At 48.9% G+C, this 20913-nt stretch overlaps 6 protein-coding genes across 6 annotated transcripts; 4 read left to right on the forward strand and 2 right to left on the reverse strand.

The window, feature by feature from the left end:
- Window positions 1–907: 907 nt before the first annotated feature.
- Window positions 908–3762, forward strand: HD556DRAFT_911520 (STE/STE20/PAKA protein kinase). Its single transcript, XM_041312007.1, has 5 exons — window positions 908–2046; window positions 2098–2603; window positions 2649–3229; window positions 3285–3469; window positions 3529–3762. Exons 1-5 carry the CDS (start codon window positions 1150–1152, stop codon window positions 3610–3612), a joined length of 2253 nt encoding a protein of 750 aa, XP_041155533.1. The 5' UTR covers window positions 908–1149; the 3' UTR covers window positions 3613–3762.
- HD556DRAFT_911599 (uncharacterized protein) lies at window positions 3641–4226 on the forward strand. Its single transcript, XM_041312008.1, has one exon. The coding sequence runs from the start codon at window positions 3783–3785 to the stop codon at window positions 4110–4112; it is 330 nt and encodes a 109-aa protein (XP_041155534.1). The 5' UTR covers window positions 3641–3782; the 3' UTR covers window positions 4113–4226.
- HD556DRAFT_1405062 (uncharacterized protein) lies at window positions 4143–13984 on the reverse strand. Its single transcript, XM_041303956.1, has 10 exons — window positions 12624–13984; window positions 11111–12571; window positions 10201–11057; window positions 7176–10151; window positions 6743–7118; window positions 5573–6694; window positions 5302–5519; window positions 4918–5245; window positions 4681–4871; window positions 4143–4627 (listed from the first exon to the last, which is right to left on the reverse strand). The coding sequence occupies exons 1-10, from the start codon at window positions 13944–13946 to the stop codon at window positions 4342–4344; spliced, it is 9138 nt and encodes a 3045-aa protein (XP_041155535.1). The 5' UTR covers window positions 13947–13984; the 3' UTR covers window positions 4143–4341.
- Window positions 13985–15940: 1956 nt separating this feature from the next.
- Window positions 15941–16667, forward strand: HD556DRAFT_911647 (uncharacterized protein). Its single transcript, XM_041312009.1, has one exon. It carries the CDS (start codon window positions 16150–16152, stop codon window positions 16588–16590), a length of 441 nt encoding a protein of 146 aa, XP_041155536.1. The 5' UTR covers window positions 15941–16149; the 3' UTR covers window positions 16591–16667.
- A 943-nt stretch (window positions 16668–17610) lies between these two features.
- Window positions 17611–19455, forward strand: HD556DRAFT_1448063 (uncharacterized protein; the record flags this gene model as incomplete). The annotated part of the gene is made up of 1 exon (XM_041307372.1): window positions 17611–19455. The coding sequence occupies one exon, from the start codon at window positions 17611–17613 to the stop codon at window positions 19453–19455; it is 1845 nt and encodes a 614-aa protein (XP_041155537.1).
- An 876-nt stretch (window positions 19456–20331) lies between these two features.
- HD556DRAFT_1245389 (uncharacterized protein) lies at window positions 20332–20508 on the reverse strand (the record flags this gene model as incomplete). The annotated part of the gene is made up of 1 exon (XM_041298527.1): window positions 20332–20508. A coding segment is annotated over one exon (177 nt), but the record flags the coding sequence as incomplete, so codon positions are not given.
- Window positions 20509–20913: the final 405 nt, after the last annotated feature.

Consider the following 20913-nt stretch of genomic DNA (forward strand, 5'->3'; position numbering starts at 1 on the left):
GTGAGATAGTACATTGGCAGCTGCAGGTATGTGTGTGAGAAGAAGTGCGCATAATAAAAACATGGACATAAACATGATGTCAGTGGTCTGAGTCTGGATCCGTGTCTGGTGAGATATTTTGATTGTGGTAACCTTCGGTGAAAGGTTTTGCTAAGGTGGGACATCTAATTAGATGCATCTTATACTTCGTCCTCTGGCACGTTTTTGTCATGAGGTCGTGAGTCGTCTTTTGTCATTAGCGATGGGATGCTTGACTCGGAAGAAGACTCACGGTTGAGTGGGGTCGTCTGCTGCTGCTGAGCGGGTGCGGTGATAATTTCACCTAGTGAAATGACTTTGTTCGCGTCTGGTGATGGGATAACCGGCGATGAAACGTTGCTCGTGACCGGCGACGAAGAGGCAGATGAGGCTGCCTGAGTTTGAAAAATGTCGCGCAAGTCATACGAGCTTTTCTTCTTCCTCAATACGGGGGGACGACCCCTGTCGCGACCGCGTAGCTCTGGAAATTCTTTCCTTTCGCCTTTCTCTTCCACATAGTCTTCCACGATTTTCTTTTGGTCTATATTTATTGCTTGGTCGATTTGGCACCTGAAATGAGTGTCTTTGTCGCCGTTTTTGCAGTCAGTTTCTACGGCGTGCTCTCTGTTGGCAGTGCGGCGTGTCATGGCAGGTCATGGACGGATAATGGAAGAGTTGAAAGCCCCTTTAAATTTCGTGTGCAGAGTTGGAAGACCTTAGGATGATTGTCTCAAAAAGGCAGTACCGGCGGGATGAATTGCCCGTTACGATCGGAAGTAGTAGGTACCCCTCTAAAGGACCCCGGTCACCCGGGTCACCGCCTCCGAAAATTGGTCTGACATCAACGCCCGCATAATGAACTGGGTTCACCGATATAATTTAAATTTTCATTCGCTGAGCCCCTGTCACGTGTGACCTGAGAAAGCTTTGTCATCACAAGTCGACTCGTAGGGCGTTCCTTGCATCGAGCAAGGACTTGTTAGATCCAACAAACTGCTCGAGGACATCGACTTGATCGACACTGGCGATTTAAATTGTGGTTGTCTTGATCGTCATTCACAGTGACGACGAAATTATTCACACTCGCTAGGTTGCCAACCATCAAAGCAGCAACGGTTACTAGCAGCCGCGATGAGTGTCCATCGACACACGCCATCTTCAACACGCCGTCAAAGTAAAATCACAATAGAATATCATCGTCCTTCAAGAGAGAGCGTTCAAGAATATACGGATCTACTAGCGGACCCAGCTCTAGCTGCTGCTACAGTTGCTCAAGCGGCAACTTACAGTTACAAAGATCCTTATTCAACAAGTTCTCTACCTTCATTGACTCCTTCTCGCTCTGCACCACAACCGCCATCAACCCGTAGTAAAACACCAATCGATCCCTCTTCACCAAAAGTTAGGAATAGTCTGCACAAAGCACAGTCAAGAGGAAGGAAACATAGCCTTTCAGCTCCAGATCCTTTTGCTGCAGCTCCAATAAAACAACAAATGTCACCTACTCCTCCTACTCGTCCAAGTAGGGCAAACACCGCAACTCTAAACGATATCTTTACAAGCAGTAGCCCCATCGCAACACGTCGTCTATCAGTGCCAATCACAGATACTCCATACACTTCAGAGCCAGTCGACATCCTACCCGATCTACCCGCAATTACAAGTACGAATTCCGGTACTCGCAGTCGTAGCGCCACTACCGTAAAGCTTAAAAAGGGTGGCATGCTGGGTGGCATGTTCGACTTTCTCGCTCCTTCAAAGCGTCCAGAAATCAGCACTCCTTACGATCCTGTTCACCTTACACATGTCGGTTTCAACTCTTCCACAGGCGAGTTCACAGGTCTCCCAAAGGAATGGCAGCAGCTACTCCAAGAATCCGGTATCAGCAGGAGCGAACAAGAAAAGAACCCCCAAGCAGTTATGGAAATCGTAAAGTTCTATCAAGAAGGAAGAGGCGACGTATGGGACAAGATGGGTGCCGTAGGCGTCGAGCAATCTACAAGCGCCAACGAGGGTTTCGCCAATCCAGTATGCACTCACTTTCTTTATCTCCGCTCACCTAAGCATGTCTCCTTCTAGCGCAGCGCACCTCAACCTCCAAAAAAGCCCCTTCCTTCCCCTTCAATTCCCTATGCTCCATCACCCGCCACGACCCCCATCCGCCCAGCACCCCCCCTCCCAGCAGCTGCACTCGACCGCAGTACATCCCAACGAGCACCTCCCAAATCATCCAAATCCCAGGACCTGGGACGCGCCAACACAACCATGACCCGGGTTCGATCCCCTAGTATCGGCACTAGCCAGACCGATCTTAGCACCAAAGGTCAAAGGGACCGCGACCGCGAACGGGATCGCGACCGTGACCGTGAAAGAGAGCGTGAAAGAGATCGTGACCAGCCTAAGCCCGCACCACCACCCCCACAACCCCCAACCCTCGCAAAGCAAGCTGGGATCGCTACCCCGCGTCGCAGGGAGAAAAAGGGCGGCGGTGATAAAGAAGACGATATCATCAAGCGGCTGCAGCAGATATGCACCGATGCAGATCCGACGAAGCTATACCGAAACCTCGTCAAGATCGGGCAAGGGTAGGTAGTGCTGTTTTGTTCCTACCTTTACTGAGCCCTTTGTAGTGCCTCTGGAGGCGTGTACACAGCATACCAAGTGGGCACCAATTTATCAGTCGCGATCAAGCAAATGGACTTGGATAAACAACCCAAGAAAGACCTCATTATCAACGAGATTCTCGTCATGCGCGCTTCTCGACACCCGAATATCGTAAACTACATCGACTCGTTTTTGCACAAGAACGACCTTTGGGTCGTGATGGAGTATATGGAGGGGGGAAGCTTGACAGATGTCGTTACTGCGAACTTGATGACAGAGGGCCAGATTGCTGCTGTGAGCAGGGAAACGTGCCAGGGGCTGGAGCACCTCCATCGTCATGGCGTTATTCATAGGGATATCAAGAGCGATAACGTGTTGTTGAGCCTTGGGGGGGATATTAAACTCAGTGAGTGGCTCTCTTACGTGTGGTCGTGTCATTTTGACGTGCCCGCAGCGGACTTTGGGTTTTGCGCGCAGATTTCAGACCCTGCAAGCTCGAAGCGCACGACGATGGTAGGCACGCCTTATTGGATGGCCCCGGAGGTGGTGACCAGGAAAGAGTATGGGCCTAAGGTTGATATCTGGAGTTTGGGGATCATGGCCATCGGTATGCGTTTCTCCTCTTTTGTTTGTGCTGTACTTTACTGAAAATGTCTATATAGAAATGATTGAAGGCGAACCCCCGTATCTCAACCAAAACCCACTTAAAGCGCTCTATTTGATCGCCACGAACGGAACGCCTACGATTGCGAACCCCGAGGCGCTTTCGTCGATATTTAGTGATTATCTTGCAAAGACGTTGGAGGTGGACGCTGAGAAACGACCTACGGCGAGCGAGTTGTTGCAGGTGTGTCGCCTCGGTTTCAGCTACCTGTGATTTGGACCTTATGTGTTTTTTACTTGAAGCATCCGTTCTTTAAACAGTGCGAACCGCTCCGCACACTTTCACCCCTTATCAAAGCTGCGCGGGAGATTGCTAAGAACAAGTGATCTGTTCGTCTTCCATCCCATTCCTGTCCTAGGCCATAACGGTAACCCGCGCTCTACACCTGAACTTTAAGCTTCTTGTTGCTCCATGCCGAACCATCTACCTCTTGCATCTACCCGCCCACTGTAACGCACTCGCTGATACCAAATCCGTATACCGAGTTTTGTAATACATGCATCCATCCTCACCCCGTGTTCTAAACATCATACAACAATCGTGTCGTATCAAATCATTCACCCAATTCATCTATACTTGTAGACGAAAATGCGCGCGTTCCTTTACAATTACGCGTCAAAGAATTTCATCCTTTCTTTTTTGTACTTTTTTGCTTGTTTCTTTTTGCGGTGTTCTCTTTATCTTCCTTCTCGTTTGTTTGTTTTACCCCCGTGATTCCCCCCACCCCGCACCTATGACGACGACTGGACCTTTTGTGCTTGTCCTGCGCTCGCTCGTGTTGGAGTTTTTCCATTTTATTCTTTTTGTGCGTTTGTTGTTTGATTGATGTAATCTCATGTCGTTTTGTCTGTCGTGTATGCACGATTGATCGATGTATAGAAATGAGAATGACTAGGGATACACAATGCACGTGGAGACTAATGAATTGAATGCTCAAAACTTGTGTAGTCCAGGAAAGCGAGACAAACATGCATAAGCAACTGATGAAGGATTTCATTTTAAAATGTCCTCGATGTCTAGTAGTCGGGACTCCATCCTACCAAGCCGGTCAGCGATCAACCAGACCAAGGATCAGAACACGGCCAGAACTCACCTTGGTAGATAGTTGCCAAGTTCACGATATCCGTAGCCTCCGCTATGAGTTCATTGACTGTGTACTCTACACTCAGAGCCTTGTCGAGCTTGCGCGCGACACCTGCAAGCGCACGATCGGCAGCTTCGTCTGCTGACCCGCTCTGAAGGTCTAGGGCGATGGCACCGAAGCGGGACACATCGCGGGCAACTCGGGTAGGCTCTGCTGTGCTGTCTTGGACTTTTTTAATCTTTAGCTCGCTCGCTGTCCTATTGTGGGGGGTTAGTCAACGTTGAATGCGGGGAAGGAGAAGCAGACGTGCCAAGAATGCAGCGGGTCGTGTTTGAACACCTCAAGCACGGTGAGTATGACGTCTGACCTGTCACGCAACACGCGGAGGGTTTCTTCTGCGCAGCGCTGGAACACGCCTTGCGTTCCGCACTTCCCCATCCCATCGACCATGTCCCGCGTCATTCGGAACGGTACTCTTTCTGGGATACGCAATAGTTTGCCCTGTGCAGAGTGAGTGGACGTTTGGTCAGACATGATACGAACGCACCTGATCAAAAGCGATCCCTAAATCAATATGCACCACCTCTCCCGACCCATTATCAATCAGTATATTCTGTACATGGCGGTCCCCCAGACCTAGGATGTGCCCCACGATGGAATTGGTAGCAACGCTGCGAGTGTAGTTGAGACGCATGGCGAACCAGGTGATGGGGGTTTTATGCTTTTCGGTAAAGTAATGCCTCATCACGGGTTGGGTTCGTTCGCATATAAGTTGGAAGGTTTTGACCATCGCTTCGGTCTTTCCGCCATGTTTCTCGCGCGTTTGTTTTAACATCGTTAGGATTTGTGTGTGTTTCATGTCGCCAGGACGGTACCTACGAGTGCGCGACTTTTTTAAGTTTGCCATAGACGGGAAGTGAGAGTGAATTACCTGAGGTGCGCGTCTTGGAGCCATTTTAGGAGGGGGTTGGTGTTGCCTACGAATTCGATGACTCCGGCTTGGGTGGCGAGAGGTAGAACTTTGTAATCGCGGACGTTAAGATTCCGTCTCCGAGTTTCCTTATCATAGCGCAGCACCATGTTGCACAGGTGGAAAACTTGCTCCATAACAGCATCCTGCCGCATATCATCGTTGCCCTCGCCTTTAAACTACAGAGATGTCTGATGTCAGAACGCGTATGAGTTTTATGAAGATGACGTACGAGCTGCTTAAATTGTTCCCCATTGCTCCCATAGCAGACACTAATTTTCGGGAGGTTGACACCCCCGGCTGTGGTGAATTCTGGGTTATAGCGACTGATCCAGATACAATCGTTGTACTTGAGGGTTGGATCGATGGGTGTACGGCAGGTTATGACAGGAACCTGGACATCGCGCAGCTTCCGAATGGACAAGGCATCGGGGATGAGTAGTCCGTTATTGGTTTTCTTTATCACAGGTCCATGCTTGACGGGATACTTGGCCCATTCCAGAGAAGCGTTACAGACGTGCTCGATCGATCGGATCCTCGCTGTTTGTATGGGATCACTGAGCAGCCTATCGAAGATGGCGCTCGCAGCTCCACCGCGATCCGACTGCGATGATGGCAGCTCAAATCGCGAGGAAGTCCTTCGCACACCCTGGGGTTGCTCTGGACGTAAACAGAAAACCTGGTACAGACTGTGAAAAGGATGCTCTTGACACATGCGCAAGACTAGTCCTTGAAGATTTTGCTGGTTCTTCGGGATCTCTGCCGAGGATTTTGACATGCGAGCAGACAGCTGATGAGATAGGAAGACAAATTTGCGGGAGGGCACGCGATCGAGAGCGGCTTTGAGCTTGTCCTGGATGCCGAGGTCGTCAAAATTTGCGAACCAAAGGGATGAAAAGCGGATGGGACCATCGTCATCAAAGCGATCGGAGGAAGCCAAACAGCGAGAGTACATGTCAATAGCTAGCTCAAGGAATGCGTCTCGCGCCTCCGTATGGCCCGCATAGGCCTTCAAATCTTCAGCTAGTACAGTTCTTGCCTTCTTTTGTTCTTCCACTAATGCATGGTACTCATTTGTTCCTTGTTGGGTTTTCTGCAGCTGGCTCTCTCTTTGTTTGACCTCCTGTTTCTTGCGCTCTTTATAGATGTGCCAGCGCATGGCGTCTGACGACTTCAGGATCGAATGATACTGTTGGTCTGCAAAAAGCGCACACTTGCGGAAAACAGTGGCACACGCGTGGTCGCGAACGTCCGTCCGCTTCTCGGCTGCGATGGCGAGCTCGACGGCAGGATCAAAAAATTTGCGCTTGATGTCAGTTGGTTTTTCTAAGCATGCCTCGGCGATCCAGTCTCCCTATCAAAGACATGAATAACTTGCACTATTACAGAAAAAAGAGCGTACCAGTCGAGCAAACGACAACGCCTTTTCTATCGTGCCATCAGCACCCAAGTCCTGACCATTTACCAAGTCCTTGAGGTACTGCACTGCTAACTTTTGCTCCTTCTGGAGCCACAGAACGTTGGCGAATTCACGAGCAACTTCAAAGCTGGCGTTTCTCTCGAGTCGCTGGGCTTTCACGATAGAGTTCAATGCCACTTGCAATTGATTAGATTTCCGAGCGGCAATGGATAGGCGCACGAGGCATCGCTTCTCGATGTCTAGAATCCCACGGACAAATGGTGTGGCGAGATCACCGATTTGCTTTCGTTCCTCCCTCTGCCTGACCGACCGTACCAATGAGATCCTCGTTGCAAGAATCTGTTCCAAATCGGTAAATCTGTCGCACATGAAAAATATCAACGCAAGCTAGATCACAATCATTGTCAAAACTCACTCAAAGTCGGAATTAATTTCATCGAGCTTGGGCAGATTGCGAATATCTTCTGACTTGCTTGAAAGCTGCTGCTGCATAGAATGACTCCTCCACTGGGTAATCTGACCGAGACACATTATGTTACGAGCAACCTCGCGGATACCCGAGATGTTCTCAGTCCCAAGCTGCCGCAGGCGGGTCATTTCATCGCCAAGCGAGCTGCGAACAATGACGTCGACTACACGCGGGTCCCGTTCCCTATACACCGCTCGCAGCGCCTGATAAAGCGTGGCCCCGGAACCATCCCCTGTATTGTCAGGTAAGTCCCAGGTTTCAGTACGCCAACCCAGTTGGTAGCACATGGCGGACGAGGAGTTCCTCGTGTCGAGGCCAATCTGGGACGTCTGAAGAGTGCCAATAGCAAGACGGTCGAAGCCAAAAGCATGGAAAGAACTGAGCAGACCGTCTGTGTCGACTGCCTCAGGGCTTCCGGCCTCAAGGGCAGCACCGTGGAAACGAAATGCTTTCTCCCACTGCTTCTCATGATGAAACCGTTTGATGAGGAAATGCCGTAGATCGGCGGTCTTGATCCCATAAAATCCATCGGGTTCGTCGATGTGGCTGTAAATTTCGAAAAGGAGATGTTCTGTGCCTGCTGTATTGTCCATGTCCAAGGACTGGTACTCCTCCGCGAGCTCGAGGAATAGGAGAGCAGTCGTATACGCGCCGCACGTCACTGCACTTCTTGCAAGGAGCATGTAATCGATATCAAGCCATTTGTCATGAGCCAGAGAATCGGTGGATCCTTTCGGGCAAAAGTTGCGAAGGTGAAGCACGACACCGACAATGGACCTTAAGCAGGACAAATGGACATTCTCCAACACTAGCATGGTGCTGAAATATTGTGATAGACGAGATTTCGAAGGCGCACCCGTTGATTCTGGTTGATCAAGTTCGTTCTGCAGCAAAGTGTGGACCAATACGGGAAGCATTTCATCGGCAAAAGAAACATCGCACTCCATAAATGTCGAGAATTGTGCGTAAAACGGGTCTACAGCGCTGAGCACGTCGCTCAGCAAGACCGCTAGCTGGCTGACCCATTTCTGGAATTCAGACTCCATATGACACTCAACCGTCGCCTTAAGTTCGTCAATGCCACGGACACACCGAGACCTCGCTTTGATAGGATATTGTTGGAGATATTCCAAAGCAGCTCTCGACTCGATAGGCCAAGATTGAAGGAGGAGCATGTCCGACGAAGAAGCTGATACAACGGATCGAAGGGTGGAGTAAGCGAGACTGACTTCTTGTGGTGAGTTTCCGTCCATCATAGCAAGCAGCGTCTGAATGATCACGCGCTGGGGTGAAGATTCCATCTGTGACTTTTTTGCACTGCGCCGATGTCGTCCCCGCAATGTTTGCAGAAAGGGCTGTTCACTTCCGAAGCTGTAGATGTCCCCATTATTTGCAATCAACAAAGAAGCGAATGCGTCGATATCGTCAGATTGGAGCTGGTCCCTGGCAGGAATGAAATCCTTCAGGCGCCAAAAATCTGTCTTAGCGAATTGCGCTTGATCATAGAGGCGCTGCTCTGCGAGGTCTCGAAGCCGTCTGACAAGGCGAAATTTGTTGGATGCAATGCGAAAGTCGCTCAAAATCATCGAAAGACCATCCGCAGTGATATCCTCATAAACTGACAACAGCTCAGACGAGGGCTGATGCGGCCAAGCTGACAGGGCGTTCATGACCTGCGACCTGATCTTGGAACTTCGGCAAAGCTCGAGAGCTTGCCTGTCGATCCAATGCAACAGACCCTTGCCTATGTTCGCGATTTGAACGTCATCGGTGGCCAGTGAATAATCATGAGCCTGAGCGCACACGCGAATGAGCACATCAGGAAACCTTGGATCCACTTGAGAGGTCAAGAGATACATGGTAAAGCCCCATTCGAGGAATGAGCGAGCCGCCTGTACGAGGTCCGCCTGAGCGAGAAGAGAAGTTGCTTCATGAATCAGAGTGTGGAGTAACGTGGGTTCTTGGAAGTCCTCATGACGGACCGCTACTAGAAGAGAAATGCCATTCAGTAGGCGGATCTGTTCATTGACTAATGGTGATCTCTGGACTTCGGAGAAAAGCTGGTGGAGGACATGATAGGATATGGCTTTGACGTGATCGCGGATCGCGAGAGAAATGCACCAATTGAGAGCTCGTAGGACAGTGGATGAGCCAAACGCGGGAAGATTTGGGCTGTGGAGGTTGAAGTCACCCAAGGTTCGGTACTTGGACAGAACCTTGAAAACCTGAGCGGAGTGGCTCGAATCATGCGCCTTGATTGCTTGCATGATCGGGCCATCGGCGGAGAAGTCTTGGTCACCTAGGCAACGAATCACTGCTGCTGCAATGCTCGCCGCATTTTGCTCTACACATTTGTTGAAACCCTGTTCTTGACCAAGGTCAACTCCCTTGACCTTTAACATCTTTTTCAACTGCTCCGGTGGCGTATTACAATCAACTCGTCCATCATCCAGCCAAAACACAAGTTGGAATCCGATGAGATCACCCAAGCATTCCTGCAAGCCATCAGCAGCTGTCTTTTGAACTGCGGCGCAGTGAGCCAGGAATAGTCGGCGGCCATGATCCACTGCTTCTGAATTTCCGCCTGCCATGACATTGGTGGGCGTAAAAAGACGGAAGGTTGCTTCTGCGCATTCCTTTCGATCCCGGTAGCCAAGGAGCTCAGGAGAGAGACCACACACATCCTGGGAAGCCTGTCGGATGGAGTACGCAATCTGTGAAGCGTAGGCTTCAAAGAGGTCTGACAGTTTAGGGAGTCCAAGTCTCTCAGAAACGCCAGTCAGAGTCGCTTGGATATGCTTTGTGTAATGTGAACTATGAAAAGCCGCTTCGATCAAGTGCCAGTAGGGTCCACGCCTCACAGCGGAACTCACGACCATGATATTGCCAAGGCACAAAGTACGAGTGAGCATTTGCTCATAACTGTGTCCTGATTGTCAGTGATTAGACAAGGAAACAGAAGAAGACTCACTTCGAGAGATCCTTCGTCAACGCCTCTTTGATAGTATTGTACATATCAAGGGAGTTCCGACCAGCAAAGCGAGCTAGGGTGAAGAGACGAGCATTTACGACTGCAGCCCGGAAGCGTACACGGATATCTTGATCCATGTTCAACATTGGGATAATGGTAGAGGGTCTCTCTACAGGTTTCTTTTGGCATACGGTTGGCCAAAAGGACTCGGAGGGATCTTGGGCGATGTATCTAGCAAAAAATTGGGAAGCGAAGTCGCGCGTTTTCCATGAAACAAATTTCCTCTTCATCATGTTAAGACTGAGCCAACCGCACAAGTCGCGGATATGCTCTCCGACATCAGTGCCCGCGTTTGACTTCTGGAGCCAAAAATGCGAAGTGGAGTCCAGTAAATCAACAGCCATAAGCTGCAGATCAACATTACGGTTATGAGTGTGCAATTCAAGAAGATCTCCTAATTTTTCGAGGAGCGCGTTGAGGACATCGATATCCAGACTCCAAACTCGCCGTCGAACTGATCCTAGGACTGCATTGCCTATCAAAAGCAATCTTTCTGCGGGACAATGAACTATGAGCTTCGTCAACTCTTTGTCGCGCAAGACTTCCGCAGATGAGGATCGAAGGACAGGTGTCGTCGCGAGGAATGTGACACATAGGTCAGCAAGGTACTGGTTTGCAACGGTGATGTCATCATGAGCAGTATCCTCTTGTGTTGGCGGTCCTGTGTGAGTTGTCATGATATCGCCAAATCCGTCTGCATCTATAGCATGAACATCTTGCGCTCCTTGGCGTTGGCCTGTCATAGTGCGAAGAGATTCCCGAAGGGCTTCAGAAACCGTGGAGAATGCATCTTGAATCTAAAGATTTGTCAACATATTGAACACTGGTATGTGGCGCAATGAGAACCCACGTCTGCATTTGTCCAAAAGACACGCTGAAATAGCCGTCGAACTGTCTGAGAGTGATGTCTCTCAGAGAGATTTTGTTTCAGGGCCTTGAGAGTGTGCGATCTAATGCCAGAGCCAAGATCCGGGCCAAGCATAGCTTCCCACTCCTCATTTGTGCTACGCTCCTCTCCATTCATTACCAGGGGCTCTAGAGCGTGTAATATTAGCACGCGTTCATCTGCTGTCCAGCGTGGATCTGTTAAGAGTGGTGCAAGAAGTGACATTACTCGGCCGGCAGATTGCAGAACGCGTCGATTACACCGCATTCCATTCCATACAAGCAGGGTCTCAAACGCAAAGGCTGTCACAACAGCATCGAGTGATTGACGGAGCTTTTCGGCAGTGGGGTGGGCGTTGGTTTCCCTGAACGTGTCCCACTCGACAGTGAGAGATTCCATCGCTTTGAGCAGAGACGAAGTCACTCGACGCTCGCGCCCTCGGGGCTGAACGAGCTCGGAGTCGATGGTCAACTCGTCATTAACAGAGCTGTGTGTAAGTTCGTCGCAGCTTGTAGATACGGCGTCCTTGCGGAAGGAAGGAAGTTGAGCATCAAGCAGGAAACCGCGGATGACCTTGGTCTTCCGCTCTTCCTCCATGAGCTCCACGATCGCACAACCGGGAAGTAACATGCGACAAAGAAGATCGCTTCGCTTCGACATTCCACATATGCTCTCTAGCAACCCAATAATGTCACCAATGGTGTGAAGTGGCATCCGGGATTTCCCACTGGTATCCTTCACCGCCTGCCCAGCACCAACTCTCCAATTATCAAGAAGCCAGCTAAGAACCTTCTCCTCCAACTGCATCCTGTACAGCCTCACATCTTGGCTTGCAACACGCAAACATTGTGCCAGAAACATACATACAGAATCATAGGGAAATGCAGGGCCCTGCAGATCCAGATCCTTCGCCAAGGTCTCGATTTCGATCAGAACTCGCTGAGATGTTAATAGGAGTTTGGAGTGAATGATAAGTGTGTGCGCGGTATGACATGCTGCCCTGCAAACCACAGGTACGTTGGCTCTGCGCATGGCATGAGTCCACACAGGATCCCAGACAGCGGAGTTACGGACGGCAATTGGTGGTGACTGGGTTGCATGTGAACTCAGGAGGCCATCTGACTGTGCAATTGCGGCGAAGCATAGGAAAGTCCAAGATTGGATGATGGGATCATCGACAGAAACAAATCGCAGCAAGGTGTTCATTACATTCTCTTGGAGTTTATTGTCCCTGTGCAGGCACGACCAGTATCGATCAATGAAAAATAGGAGAACTTGGAGATGATACGTCCGAACGCCGGAAGCGGTTGTCGACTGTATAGAATGAAGAAGAGACGCTATAGGGTTTTCACGCTTGACACGCTTTCCTATGCTTTCTTCTCCGTCCGAAGTACCAGTGTGCTGCCACTCGGAGTAATCGAAGAGCTGTATTACAGCGGTCAGCTTGTATAAAGTCAATTAATAGATGGGGACTCACCTTCTTCACACAGTCAGCTTGTAACTCCATTAAAGCCCACGCAAGGGCTTGAGAATGATCAAAATGCCATCCGGCCCTGAATGTGTGAGCGACAAACACTCCACGTCCGTAGTTCTCGGTGTTCGAGGGAAGTATCTCGAGCCTCAAAGAGTCGAGAGACAGACTATCAAGACCGCGCCGACTCTCAGCCTCGCTACTCAGGAGGGTCCAAAGTTTGTACACTCCATCAGCCCAAGCGGTATACGCATGAAGGTCATTATGCGCAAAGAACGGGAATAACGCTCTCAAAATACCAACCAGACTTTCCTTCATGCGCTTGTTTTTGGTACCCCACAGTCCAACCAGTTGGTTCCACGTTGAATGAGCAAAAGTTTTAACGTCCTTCGTCCGATTTAGGCAAAGATGGGACAATACTGGCTGCAGGGCAAGAAGGTAGTCGTGGTGAAGGGATGCGTCACCGGGGTAGCGTTCTAAGAATCGTGTCATGCGGGCCAGGATAGACAACGATAAGTTTGGTATATCCTCCGAAAGGAAGGGAGCTGTAGGAGAACGGAACAGAAGGACAAGTAGGGAAGCACATTCGACTTGCTCCAAAGAAACCGAATGGTGTACAGGGGCCTTGAGCAACCTTGTAGGATGTGCAGCACCTGGGACAGGCGTGGAACTGTGTTCCCTTGCCTTGCGCTTGCGCTTTTGTTTTGATGCAGAGGGCTCGCGATCGTCACCCTCGTCAGAGTCATCTTGGTACATGGCGGAAATGTCGACTTGCATGCTCTCATCATTATTCTCTCCAGTAACGTCGTCAAACTTTCTCTTTATGGGATCGTCTAAAATGATGTTAAAAGCCAATTCAGCTATGCTGATCCAAGTGGCCGCGTCGATGTGGTCCATGTGTGGCGTCCAGCTGAGAAGTATCTTGATGGTCTTGAGGTAGGAAAGAGCGAGCGGAGTGTACAGCTGTCCACGGTAAACCATCATTTGTAAGAGATGGGTTAGGAGGGGTGTCAGGACTTTGGCAGTGAGTCGGCAGTTGCTTCTCTCTACTAGCCAACGAACGGTGGCGGTGGCATCCCCAAGTCTGCGCAGGGCAGCGGCACCTGTCGATGCATTCTTGCCTGACGCAGCTTTCTTGACACATTCTGCCTTTTCACTAGTAACTGCTGTGAAAAGGGCCTGATACACGACCAGCCAGGCGCGTCCCTCCTCGAGATTGAGGACAGCATCATCGCGTGAGAAAGCTTCTTTGAGAGAAATTATTCCTTCTTGTCGTTCCTTGACCTTGGAGCTTTGCAGAAGCTCAACAACCTCGTTCAACTTGGTCATTATAGCTTTGAGCTGGTGAAAGCAGCACGAGCGATTCCGATCATTGGTTTAGTGGCGTAATCACATGATCTGATTGAGTCTGAATGTTTGGTTATATTTGGTAGAAATGTCGAATATTATAAAAAAGCTTTCTGTTCTTTTTTTCTTTTCTCTTTATACATATCATAATGGCCTCTTTCTGCCCGGACAGTGCTTTATGCTCCTACCCTGTACCGGTTCTGGTGAAGCGCCGAGACGAACGGTCGTCTCTACGTCTAATCAACGTGGAGATAGGCAGTTTGAGAAATGCAGATTTCATTTTTCAGAAAGTCTGACATGGTTATACTCTGCCTTACATATCCCTTCAAAGAATCTTTCCTTCGCTGCTAGTTTATCATACTTGTGGATGTAACAAATGGATCCAGGTTTGACTGCATCAGTCAAATAGTCTATTCTCTGATGATCATTTAGTTTCGAGCACCAACCGAACTCAGCTCACTTGGCATCGTCCATGTTGACAAGTTCAGCGTGAGATTAAGTTTACGTAATAAGGGTGACGGTTTTTGAGTCACGTGAATGTCAGACGCGTCGCTGGTTTAACGCCCTTCGACAACCCCTTGACTTCGCGCACGACTTGTTTTCAACCTCTATCTTGTTCGGAAAAAATCTGACGACGCTCGCGCCAATTTCTAGCCTTTGTCGTAGTTTTGAATTCTCCACGCTGTACAAGTTTATCGGCCAACATGTCCAGTGGAGGTCAATCATCGCTTTCTGGATTGCGTACAATCAAACGCGACTGGTCACAAAGCAGTTCTCAGTCTGAGGACCGTATTTCATGGCCGGCCACCCAGCCCACCCAATCTCAGTCTTCAAAGGCACCTCGGGCCGAAGTTCGATCACAACGTATGAAAGATATCCAACTTGCGCTTGATGCGCTTACGGGGAAGCAACCACCTGGAGAGCGGCCAGAAATCAGCACGAAACAAATAGAAAACGGGACCAAACGACCCCTCCCACCTGCTCCAGATCCGCCACCGGCAAAGAAACGCCAGCTTCCGCCCAGTTGGAATGAGGACACGCTATCCTCCTCATCTAACTTCAAGTCATCGAGCAAATTTTCTTTACCAACAGTAAAGTCTGCGTCGTCGACAGTCGCTCCCTCGTCATCAAAATCTAGTTCCAGCCTTGCTGGAGTGTTCCTTAGTCAGGAACAGACACAGATTCTTCGCCTCGTGGAAAGCGGGAATAGCGTGTTTTACACCGGTAGTGCTGGTACGTTGTAAATAAACTCTCATTTTGTGATTTTGCCTGAACGTATGCTGATAAGGTACTGGGAAATCGGTCTTGCTCCGAGAAATCATTCGCACATTGCAAAAGAGATACATCAAATCTTCTGATGCTATTGCCATTACTGCATCAACGGGTGAGGACGCATATACTCACTGTTTCATGTTTTCTGATATGATATGGCTAGGAATTGCGGCATGTAACATCGGTGGCGTCACGATTCATTCATTTGCAGGCATCGGCATCGGAGAAGGCTCAGCGGAGGAGCTCATCAACAGAGTCCGTAAGAACAAGAAAGCTGCATCGAGGTGGTTGCGGACAAAGGTCCTCATCATCGATGAAGGTACGTTTGTTTAGCAGCTGCAGACTTCTGCATCACACGTATCATATCATTAGTTTCAATGTTGGATGGAGAACTCTTTGACAAACTTGCACGAATTGGCAGTTTGATACGGAAATCTCCAGAACCCTTTGGAGGGATTCAGGTTCGCCTCGCAGTCTGTTTCACTCAACACCACTAAAACCGATTGTAGGTCGTGGTCACTGGCGATTTCTTCCAACTACCGCCCGTCGGGAAGGGTACTAGTCAGGTCAAATTTGCTTTTGAAGCTCAGCTCTGGAGCCAGACTATCAAACGTACATTTAATCTGAACAAAGTCTTTAGGCAAAAAGATCAGCGTAAGGAAGAAGCAATCAGTCAAACTGTTTCTATACTAAACGTTCTTCAGAATTTGTTGATATGCTCAACGAAATGCGTTTCGGGCGGCTTTCGCAAGAATCAATCGCCAGGTTCAAGTCTTTGTCACGACCCATTAACGACGAAAATGGTCTGGGAGCAACCGAGCTGTCAGTCTTCTGTTCAATTTGACGGCTGCATCGATTGATTCAATGCAGCTTCCCTCGTCGAGAGGACGTGGAAAGATCCAACCATGGCCGTATGTCTCATCTTCAAACCGAGAAAAAAGAGTACTGTGCTTCGGACGGCGGGACGATCACCGATCCAATCCAGCGTGACAAAATGCTTGCAAACTTCATGGCACCGAAGAATCTTGTTCTTCGTGTCGGTGCCCAGGTCATGTTGATCAAAAACATTGATGAGACGCTCGTCAATGGCAGCATGGGCAAAATTTTACGTTTTGTTGACCCAGCGCTGTACGGGACCGACTATGATGATGTTGATGGTACCGGGAATACAGGAAAGCCCAAGTCGGAAAGGAAGAAAACCACGACAACGAACATGCTCATGCCGGTCGTGGAATTTGCGGTGCCGAACAGAGGGCGCAGGGAAGCTATAATTATGACTGAAACCTGGAAAGTTGAGTTGCCTAGTGGAGAGGTCCAAGTGTCCAGGGTACAGGTGTGGCGTTTGATTGTCTGATTACACATAAGCACCTAACCCTTGGTGGTAGCTGCCCTTGATATTAGCTTGGGCAATGTCCATCCACAAATCGCAAGGGCAGACACTCGAAAGAGTCAAGGTAGACCTTGGCAGAGTGTTCGAAAAGGGTTCGTCGTGATAGCCAATTCGTATCCTCACATTTGAAGTAACCTTTCCCGTTCAGGACAAGCATACGTTGCACTGTCTCGAGCAACTACATTGGAGGGTCTGCAAGTTCTGAATTTCGATCCAAAGAAGGCGAGAGAAACTTGTTCTCTCTTTGTATAGCCGTGCTCATCCCCCTTCAGGTACAAGCACATCCCAAGGTCGCTGAGTGGAGTAAAACGCTCGAGACCATCTCTGCAGACTGATCCATTAGCATCTGGAACATTGGCATTTTTTTCTCTTGTATCGTCATTGATACTTCTATTTCATTACCATGCACATAGAGATTGACCACCAGAAGCCTACCTTATGATCGTATATGTATTTATACTTAGGAGTGCACTGGAAGTGTGCTCGATAGTGCTGCTGAGTTGTCAGTCTCGCCTAAACAAACCTTGTAGTTGTTCAGAATGCTCAGTTTTGCAACCTGCTATCTATCTCTGCCTTCAAAATCTGAAGAATACTTTATAAACTAATTATGTACATCGCCGCCCGCCGTATACTAATAGCTACCCGCCGGGTCAATTAACCACCACACCTAGTCCCTGGGATTGTCTGTAGCTAGTCGCTCTTTCCAATACCTAAGACCCATCTCTGAGTCTAGACTCTAAAACTTCAGAAATCAACTGTCCCCTGCCAACTGACCAACCACCTGGTGGTTCAGGCAGTTTTAATATTCTAGCAGTAGTACGTGCCCGATTAAGATTTCAACTTCTCGTTTCAAAACTGATGTCCACTTCAGAACCATCCACCTACGATATGAGTTTTTCTTGTCCAGAAGTAACCGGATGGGAGTCCAGTACGTGTCTGGCAGTTGCAAGCTTTGAAGACTTCGCTTCAAACGTTTCAAAACTAATGTTCACTTCAGAACCACTCACCCGCGATGTAACACTTTCCTGTCCAAAAATAACCACAAACAGTCTTACCCTACCATCGAAAGCACAAACAGAGATTGACGATGAACTCGCGGCACTTAAAGAGATGATGCGATCTCTTCGAACCCGCCGAAACGGTCTCTCCCCAATATCCTCCATACCTCCAGAGATCCTTGGCGTCATCTTCGTCCATCATGTTCAGCAGACCCAGTTGGTTTATGCTCCTGATGCCCCTGCTGTTCTTTCATGGCTCAAAATCGGACATGTTTGTCGCCATTGGCGTGAAGTTGCTCTTGGGACACCGGAATTATGGGCTACTCCGTTTCTTAATTCCTTACAAGCCACGGAAGAAATGCTCTCGAGGTCCAAAATGGCTTCCTTGAAACTGAAAACCGGTCGGCGATTTCGTATGGACTGCGTCCAAAAGACATTGATGCATATAGAGCGTTTGCAAGAGGTCTCTCTCCCATTTTTCAGCAATATCATCGATTGCTGTATACCGAAATTCCTCGACAAATTATCATATTGTTCCACTCCCAAACTACAATCGCTTTGTTTGGAAGCAGGGATTAAAGAAACACCACGGATAGCAATCCCGATTTCTTTCCCCGCACCCAACCTTCGCAGCCTTCAAATCAAGAACTGTGATGTATCATGGACATCTTCTATCCTTACAGGACTCACTGTCCTTGGTATCAAAAAATTGTCACCGGAATGCCTTCCGACTCTGGACGAATTGATCTCTGCGCTCCGTCGTATGCCTGCTCTGCACATTCTCGAGTTAGAAGATGCTCTCCCGACTCTTCCCCCTCAAACTATATCGCTCCCTCGCGCACCTCGCTTCATGAATGTTCGACTTTCTCACTTAAAACAGTTACATTTGGCGGCGAAGATGTTGGAGGTGGCCAACGTGCTAGCTCGCATTGAATTACAGGAATCGACAACGGAAATTCGACTTGTATGCGAGGGCTTTTCAGGAAATCCAAATCGTCAATGGAATTTGAGCCGTCCCATCATATCTCGCGCCTTGAAAAGTTGCTTCAAAGCCAGTCCAGATAAGTCTCGACAAGTCCCACGTTCCATCCAACTATATAGCACTACTACTAGTCGCATTCGTTTGCACTCTAGTACGGTCCGGAACCCTTCGTCGTGGGCGGGGTCAAAGTTTGGGATGGATCCGGATTCGTTGGCGGAGCACTCTGTTACTCTCGAATTTGACTTCCCGGATGAAATGAGGAGAACAATCCTTTGTGACATACAAAAGGTTGTTCCTCTTGGGAATATCGAGGCTATGTACTTCCACTTTTTCTTCCCTTGTTGGGATGGTTTCTGGACTGATGTTCTTGGCCACGGCGCTACTCGTAATCTTGCATACATGCACATGCACGGACCACGCCAAGCTCTTGAACAACTCCTTAAATCCCTCCGTTCACGGAAGCACAGTGTATCGCGACACGTAAACAGGCGTTCACAACAAAGACCCATTTTTGCCCCAGCACTCTCCCATCTCGTCCTTTACGGCCTAGAGTTTAGCTCCTCCATCCGGAACGGGATTCGGCCCTCTGATCTTCTTGACGTGCTCATTGATCGCGTCAACGAAGGTCAGGGGTTGGACCACCTTGAGTTTATTTCAACCACGGGTATACTCACCCGCGACGTGCAGTTGTTGCGAGAGGTGGTGGCCGATGTGAGCTGGGATGAATACGAAAGTTCCATAGAAGAAGATTTTGACCTGGACGATGACTCATATGCATATGACAGTAATTATTTTGATCCCATTCATAATTATTACGGTTTCGACAGTGACTACGGATATTCCTCCTAAAATAATTCTGTCGAGTACTAACTATGCTCAAATACTAAAGGCTCGACACACAACTGTGGTTCTGGAAAACGTAGTATTTTCGCAATATGATGAAGGTGAAGAAAATAGTTTGACTGAACAACAATAATACCATGACTCGTTGTGACACAATCTTGATAAGGGCTCTGAGTGTCCCTCCTTCCCGCAACGCTATGCGGTCTGCCTTGTCTTCACCGATTGTTGCATGTACGACTAGCTGTGCAACCACTTAGTTCTGTAGTACAATGATCATATCCATCTTTCACAGATTGCAGTACAAACGACTCACCAACTCCACTATGTACGACCACAATCAGCCTTTGAGGAAGCGATCAGATTGAATCATTTAATCTTAACACCGCAGTAGTTCTCACCGAATAACGATCCACGTTATCCGTTCCATTGCATTGCTGTTCAAATGATCATGCATGGCATCGAGCTGAAGACGAAAACAAAACTACTTCTCAAGCCGAATGGCAACGAAACACCCCCAAATTAGCTCGCCATTCCGAGTTTCTTGTTCAGTGTACGCGTTCATCAATTTCTTTGTATTCTCGTACAGCCCTCCCAGACTTGCCTGCTGTGGTGTCAATACATTCCTTGGGGATGAAAGCACGAAAGAGGCAACAGAGTGGTATCATGCGAGAAGCGTGGACTGGGCGATGCCCTGCGCAACGGACAGTTTGAGCAGGATGGGAAGGCGACTTGAAAGCTACGGTGGTTTAGTAGGGCTCACAAGATACGATTTGAAAAACTCACTGAAGAAATCATGATATATGCGAGGGTATGAAATCGTTGGGTCGTGCTAGATGAGAAGCTGGCAGTAGAGGTTATAGGATAATGACATCACTCAATCTCCTAGTCATTTTCTTTCGTTGATCGTTTCAAAATGCCTGCATTACTGATGTCTTCGACAATAGCCCGTTCTTGTCCTTCATCTAGTCCAAAGAAAACAGCAATACCATAAGCAAAAAAGACCACTTCCGCGACTCTACGCTCTTCTTTCACCTCGACTTGCTCGTGACTCTGGCTCTCTGCCCTATTCCAAGTCCTGACTTCTCTCGTTTGCACCGTGCTATTCACCTCACACTCTGTTTACCCTTCAACCTCAGATTCCGCATGGCATCCAGATGTCATATATCGGTTCGAAGTCCCTGGTACGTGAGTCTTCCTGGGATAAAGTATGAACCTGACAGCCATTTTCTGAACTTCACCAAGGCGTTTATGGAGACTTGGCTTCCTTGACAGGGCTGCGGAGGAACAGATACTGGTGTTAGGCCCAGGAAGGAGCGGCAGGGATACATCAATATGAGACCAGTCAGGGCAAATTACATGATGTGTGAGGTTGATGCTGAGCGCTGAGGTTTCAAGCATTCGCGGTATTGCGAAACTTATTACCGACAACTTGAATCCCGAGATATCCGTTGTGTATGCCGAAAC

Source organism: Suillus plorans (assembly GCF_016647745.1).
Source record: "Suillus plorans strain S12 chromosome Unknown HD556scaffold_70, whole genome shotgun sequence".
Lineage (NCBI taxonomy): Eukaryota > Fungi > Basidiomycota > Agaricomycetes > Boletales > Suillaceae > Suillus > Suillus plorans.